The sequence below is a fragment of the Dacryopinax primogenitus genome, assembly GCF_000292625.1.
Source record: "Dacryopinax primogenitus strain DJM-731 SS1 chromosome Unknown DACRYscaffold_18, whole genome shotgun sequence".
Classification (NCBI taxonomy): Eukaryota; Fungi; Basidiomycota; class Dacrymycetes; order Dacrymycetales; family Dacrymycetaceae; genus Dacryopinax; species Dacryopinax primogenitus.
This window is the reverse complement of record NW_024467215.1, coordinates 146,766-154,151: the sequence shown is the minus strand read 5'-3', so window position 1 is coordinate 154,151 and position 7,386 is coordinate 146,766. Positions and strand designations below refer to the sequence as shown.

Below are 7,386 nucleotides of genomic sequence, written 5' to 3'. Positions count from 1 at the left end.
AGGCAGAGTAGGCCTTATATTTATACCTCTGTGGTGGAACCTGCTAGAACATCTTGCTTACTCAGCCTAGTCAGGTGATCAGGTCATATGACCAAGGATGAGGTCATATGAGGTCATGCACAGCCATGCACAGCAGGTCACCTGACCATCCAATCCTTCCAGCAGGTTCCAGCACATGCCAAGGTATACCAGCTACTTCCATGTCATAAAGGCTTAGTCATGTCTCTTGACCAAGCAATGAGCTGGTGCCCTGACAATTGCTTTGTAAGACTCTCCAATATGGGTAGCAGGACCTCCTCCAGTTCACATGAAAGACTGGCAGACCTCTTGTGCTCCTTCACCACAGTCCAGTAAGGCTCAGCATACTTCTTGATGAATGCTGGGTGGGGCCATAAGCAGCTTCTCGGATGGGAGAGAAGCAGCCATTGACTTGGTTGTCATGTTGGCCCCTAGCTTTGAGGGGATGGGAAGTGACTCTGCACCAGGTGCATATCCTGGATAGTCATGGAACGCTGCTGCTGGCATCATGTTGGGTTGGGAGGTACTTGCTTGTGCCATGGGGAATGCTGCACTCAGTCCGAGTGCTGCATTCACCCTCAGCACTCTGACATGTGTCTGGGCCACCTGGTGGTCCATAAACAGGCTCGCCACAGGCACATCAGACACAACAGCTGTTGCATCTGGCTTGCTGGCTTCTGCAAGTCATGCCATTGCGGCTTTACACCTCCAAGAGTTCAGTTGAGTTGGTGCCTTAGTTTGTTGGCACATATGTGCATCAGCCATTCAAACCTGATCAGCTGAACCTGCATGCTGATGGTGCTCAGTGCTCAAGACAGATGCCACTGCCAAGTGTTCCCTCACCCAGTCGTCTGTCAGACACTTGTCCCTCCTGCACAGGGAATCCAGCTCCAACAGTGGCACCCTGTCTCGAAAAAGTTGTTTGCAATTTGCGGGGGGGACAGTATCTGCAAGTATGCTGACAAAGTTGCAGGTAAACAGCTGATTCTTCAAAGACAGAGGGTATTGCCGGAGGTATGACAAGTCAATATAATTGCAGATACCAAGCAGGTTGCAGACCTTGAACTCAGCAACCAACCAGACCTGCTCGGCCTCTTCAAAGGTCATGGGATGCTGGAACAGTTCCCACTCAATCTTCATGCACCAAGCAGCATTGAGGTGTGCATATGTTTGCCAGAGTTCAGCAGAAGGTGCGGTGGAGAGATTGTGATGGGCAACAGCAAATGCCCGCTTGTGCAGTCTCTTCAGGTGGGCCACCCACCTGGGGTTTACCAGTCCAAGGATGGCACATCCCAGAGTATGCTTGATCATTGAGAACACCTCTTGGATCAGCACCACCCACTGCACTTTGGCACTAAGGGGAGATGCTGGCGGGCCTTCGCAGTAAGGTTGATGCAGGTGGAGGTAGTTGAATGGCTGGGTGTATACCATCCAATCCTCTTGTGAGCAACTACATAGCTCTGTGTTATGGTGCTTGGCGTCCCATGGGATCTTGTCTGCATCCCAGGCCAAGCATTCCCCTCTCATTGAGGCTTGATGCAATTCCAGACAGCATTGCCTGCATTTCTGTTTGTTGGGACATGGTGGTAGGACAATATGTGAGCCAGCCTGACCATCTTGATGGACAACAGAGCGCTGCAGAAGCCATCTTTCTGCGCCTGCAGGAGGGTGGGCTTGCTGGTCAATGCCAAATGAGGTTGAGAGGCAAGAAGTTCATCTATCATTTGTGGTGTTGGTTTGGAGGACAAGCCTGATTTACTTAGTGAGTAACTAGCTATGTTTGTACAAATAGAATGTTACACACCTGGATTTCCTTCTTCCATGGCTTCAGCAGACATCCCTGCGAGCACAATATCCATGGACAGACCAATATCTGGACAGAGGGTGAGCATGGATGCGATGTTGGACAGATTGGTGCATACCTTCTTCTCCTAGGAACACACAGGCAAACACTGCTCAAAGGAAGTGCAAGGCTGAGAACAGGTACTTGCAATCCAAAGGGGCACTTGAGGGAGAGGGCAAGTTTGATTTTGAGGTGCAAGGAGGCACTGTCTTGTGTGCGAGCCCACCAAGTGAAGCAACCCATGAGGTTTTGCTTCACTTGGTCACTGAACCTCTCTGAGAGAGGCCTGAGCAAGAAGGGGGTGAAGGGGAGGGAAGGAGATGGGAGAAGGCATCAAGGAGACGAGGGAGGACAGCGAAGACAGGGGGGAGGACAATGAGGACACTGACAATGATGGTGGTGGTGGTTGTCATTGTCATCATGGTCATGCTTGCATCCAGCAATGGGCCAAGACCAAGAAACTGCTTGCACAGTGCTTGTCCCATCCACTTCCACTACTCCCTCCCACACCCATGAAACATCCACCAATCCTGCTTCCACCCCTCACACTCCCACCAATCCCTCCCCTGTCTACATCTGGGTAGATAACGGTTTGCCATGTGCACCATGGGCAAAAAACACAGACAGTACATGCTGTCTACAAATCAGCACTCCTGGGAGTGCAACCATTATTGGCTCCCTCCCTGTACAGATGCTGCAATGGAAGCCTTGTCATTCAATTGCATCCTGTGGCCGTCTGGCTACAATTGCCCTGGAGGTTTAGGTGATGGTGTGGAGAACCTGGTTTGACAGCGTTTGGGTCCACACATTGCCCTTGACATGTCATTCCATGGGCATGCAGCTACCACCAGCAAGTGGAAGGCAAGGCAGGCTGAATTTGATAACTGCATTTGAGTGTTGATTGGTTTGTGCTTTGCCTGGATTTAGTTCCTGTTGTGTTGGCAGCTGTATCTTTGGGAGTGGTGCTTTTGCAGGGGTGAGTAGTATCACCCTTACAAACTTGATTGTCATTACTCACCCATAGCAGGATGTTGGCTCGCTCAGGGGGCGCTGGCTTGCAAGCAGGAAAATTGCACTCTCCTGGAGATTTACCAGCGATATTGATTGCATGCAAACCTTGTGCATAACCTCCAGCACTACAAGTCACTGTTTGCCCTGTTGGACCAGGTTGTAATGCCTTACGGGCTTGGCGATTGGACAAGTGGTCACCTTCCAAGCAAAGTGATTGCCTGGGAATGAACCTTGCCCATGGCTCAATGGATAAGAGAGCTAGCATTGGATCACTGGGATTACAGCATGTCATTCTTCCACCCCAAATATGTCCCCAGCATCCCTGGTGACCTTGAAGAATTCTGTTTCCCAATGTTCCTAGATGGCTCATTCATGCAGCGCCTGGTGAATCAACAGTTCCAGGTTGACACAGGAGATCTTCGCTCAAACATCTCTCATGCAATGCAGCTGGTTGGTACATTCAATGAATTACTGCAGCTTCTGGAAAACGAGCAAACGGCAACCCCCTTGATGGGCTCAGTGCTCCAGGCCATTTCTTGCATTTGCCACACCATCCTCAGCCACCCTCCAATATTACATCCTCATGAGGCCATGACTGCGATCTGGAAACACTGCTATTCTTGCTCTTGGTCTTCTGGTTGTTACCACCCCTCTCAGTCTTCTAGTCAATACCATTGTCCTCGCTCTTATTCTCCTGGTTGTTATTGCCGCCCTCACTTGCCTCAGCATTCTCACTGCTCCCCCTCTCAAAGCAGTTATGAGTCTCGATCACACTCACCCAGATCATGTGAGGAAGAACATCATGTGTACCCTGCCTGTTGTAGATTGATGGGCTGCAAGTGTGAAATGGGTGACTTGCAGACTTCCCAGCATGCTGCCAATAAGCAGGACAACTTTGGTGCTACCCATGCTCATAATGTCATTGAGATGGAGCATGTGGTGCCCATCCTGTCATAGACCCCCCCTGCCTTGAACCATCTGCCGCTTTCGGCAGATATTGACCTGGGACCTCCACCACAATATGCCAAAAAAGAACAGGCTGTGGTTGAAGATGTCGATATGGGGAATGCTGAGGACAAAGATGACAATATATATGAGCATGGGTATTCAACACCACCACCCACTGTCCCAGTGGTCAAGTGAGGTTGGAGCAAACTCTCCAATTATGTCGATCCTCCTTCGCCTTGTCCAGCGCCAATGCCTGAGCCACTGGTGCCTGTGCAAATGCCTGCTCCCAAGACCTTCTCCTCCCCAGCTCCTGTTGTAGAATTGTCCATTACTGATCAGGCTGCAGCATCCTTGGAGTTTGAGAAGGGAACAGCCCAGCAGTTGGGCAGGGGAGACTCATGGTGTCCCCAGCTTCCCTACTCCATGGGATGTCAAAAGCCATTGCCCAACAACAAGATCTGGATCACAAAAGTGTTCCAGATTGAGATTGAGAAGTCGGACATTGCTGTTCTGGCCAAATGCTACCAGTGGCTGAATGGATTCCTGTTGTCCCAGCTATGTTGACTGTTTACTGCTTGGTGGCCAAATGCAAACTGCTATAACGACTTGCGTTCCAAGCCAGATGAAGAGGTGTATGTGTTCAGTTCACAACTGGGACCTCAGCTTCAGCAAGCAGAGAAGGCTTATGCAAAGGGGGAAGCATATGCCATTGATAACTGGGGCATGAAGTGGGTGGCAAACTGGGTCAGTAGTGCAGTGTCTGAGTACATGACAGCTCAAGCAAGGATGCAATGGTTGTTCCCCATGCATATCAATGACAACCACTGGATCCTTATTCATGTTGACTGGCTTCACAAGTACATCACTGTGTACAATTTGTTGAGGATGGGCAGCTGGTGTGATCATGTTGTGGTATGTTTTTGTCATTGATAGTCCATATTGCATTCAGCTCACTGGATACATAATGTGTGGTGGAGAGGATCTGGGAGGTTGCTGTGGAGAAAAGCAAGCCATTCCCTGGTTGGGAAGGATGGAAAGGGTGTCATGCTGAGGTGAGCTTGATGGGATGGTCACTGGAGACCTGGAGTCTGACAGCAGGTCAGGTTCCATTGCAGACCAATGGAAGTGATTGCAGTCTGTTCATCACTGTGCATGCATTTGTGATTGCCTGTGGCTACACCCATTCAACCATGATAACAGCTGACATGGCAAAATGGCACAAATGGCTGCTGCAGCATTTGGAGTCTTTGCCAGATGCCCTGGCACTTAAAAAGCTGAGGGGAAGGTTGCCACTCCTCTCTTAATGGTCCTCATTTCATTTGCTGCTTTCTCTCCTCATGTTTAGTAGTTGCTTTATGCGTCTGTTGTATGACTGTGATCTTTCCTCTTCCCATCTTGGTATGTCAGTTATGTAGGTGCATACTGATTGGGTTGGATGGATTTAATGGGTGAGCAATGTCATGCAACCATTTGGTGTCTCATAGGCTGATTTCTGACAGTAGTCTAATATCCACCATGCATAACTTGTGATTCTGTAGATAGTTCTGTGCAATACAAGGGATGGCACACCTTACAATGCAGAGCACAGATGACTTGCCCGTCAACATTGATGGATGACTGGACTTGCGTAAATAGGTGAATGATGTTTCCCAATTTGGGAACCATAAAGCTGATCATGATTGGCCTAGCAGTTTGCTGGGATCGCCAGGAGATCTGCATTCCTGTGTGTCAGTACATGCAAAATTTTCTGTGCTGTTAAATAAATACTTGCATCATGTAGTTTTGCACCTTTCCCCCCCATCACCTGAGAAATGATCCATGACTGTGTGTCCCTTTCCCCCTGTCCCCTGCCCCAGTTTTCCACTTCATCAAGATGCCTATGTCAATTGTCACCCAATCACTTGTGCAGGATGTCATCAAGCTTGGGAATTCCCAACTGCCAGAAGAGAAGAAGGTGAAGCACATTGGGGCCACAATCTGGTGTTTGGAACCCAGATGTACTGAAGCACTGGTGCCTCTGGTGCATTTGGACAAAAAGGGGGGGAAGCAGGAGAAGTATGGGGTTGTATACACCCTTGTAAGTTCTGCACCCTGTAGTTTGAACTACACTGACATCATTTGTGCAGTGTAGGAAACATAAAGAGCTTCTGATTTCATACCCAGAGGCTGCACCCAGATGACTTTGTCAAACTCCAGCACATGGTTGACAAAGCCCAGGCACAATGAAGTTCAAGCCCAGTAGGCTCAAGTCAACCGGCAAATGGTCCCTGAAAGGGAGGACCCAAGTGTCCTCTCTGCAAGGGACTGGGTTGCCAAGCTTGCTGCAAGAATTGGTGTGCCAAGTGCTGCAGGGATGAGAGAAAGTCCAAAGAGTTTGGTCACAGTGCAGTGGGCTGCCCTGTCCACAAGCCTAAGGCAGAAAAGACTGAAGGAGGTGGGGAAGCAAGAGAAGTCAATTGGTTGGATGAATGGGAGGATGGGGAGGAAAGAGGAGATAGGGAAGGGATGGAAGATGAAGTGTTGGAGGTTGGGCAGAGGGATGGGATGGCAGATCAGTCAACCTGGGGGCAGGCAGGGCACATCACAGCTCCGGGTAGGACAGCAGGAGGAAAAGGGAAGGGCAAGCAGGTTGAAAGGGGGGTGCGCACTGAGGCATTCAAGTGGAATGTCAAAGTCAGCACGGTGGCTGGACCATTGATGCAAGCCTTCCATGGTCCATCCCCACATGGGCTGTACCATGAAATGGATGGCAGATGGGCAGCTACTCTGGAATGCCAATGGCATGCAATGGAGATGGAGAAGATGCTAGAGATGGTGTTTGGACTGATTGTGTTCACCTCAGTAAGCAGCTAACTACTAACACAATGACTTTTCTCTAACTCTGTCAGGGCACCAGCTCATTGCTTGGTCAAGAGACATGACTAAGCCTTTATGACATGGAAGTAGCTGGTATACCTTGGCATGTGCTGGAACCTGCTGGAAGGATTGGATGGTCAGGTGACCTGCTGTGCATGGCTGTGCATGACCTCATATGACCTCATCCTTGGTCATATGACCTGATCACCTGACTAGGCTGAGTAAGCAAGATGTTCTAGCAGGTTCCACCACAGAGGTATAAATATAAGGCCTACTCTGCCTGGGACTGTCTCTTCAGACTTGGTCTCTTAGGATCATCCACAGGTACCTATACTGTAGATAGGTCTTAGTCATCAGGTCTACTCCACTTCCTTGTTGCCTGCTTAGACTCTTGGCACTCTTAGGTGAGCAGACTTAGTCAGCCTGTGTTGCCCTAACAGAAGACCAAGTCTCCAAGTGACAACCTCTGCTTCACCACTCCACCTCTACTCTTACCTGCCTTTACTCTTACCACACACACCCAACACCTGCCTTATTCCATATCCACCATTATGGAACAAGCAGAAGAATTCCCTGATCCCATTTCTATTCTTCAAGCACAGGTCCTAGAGCTGACTCAGCAGCTCCAACAGCTTATGACAGCTTCCTGGAGTAATCAGCCTACAGCCCCTGTGTCTAATCTCCAACCCAATAGTAACTATGACACCACT

The 7,386-nt window shown here is 49.5% G+C and overlaps 1 protein-coding gene across 1 annotated transcript; it reads right to left on the bottom strand.

The window, feature by feature from the left end:
• Positions 1–357: 357 nt before the first annotated feature.
• Positions 358–1,449, bottom strand: DACRYDRAFT_110521 (uncharacterized protein; the record flags this gene model as incomplete). Its single annotated transcript, XM_040769069.1, has 2 exons — positions 358–624; positions 1,078–1,449. The coding sequence occupies 2 exons, from the start codon at positions 1,447–1,449 to the stop codon at positions 358–360; spliced, it is 639 nt and encodes a 212-aa protein (XP_040625511.1).
• Positions 1,450–7,386: the final 5,937 nt, after the last annotated feature.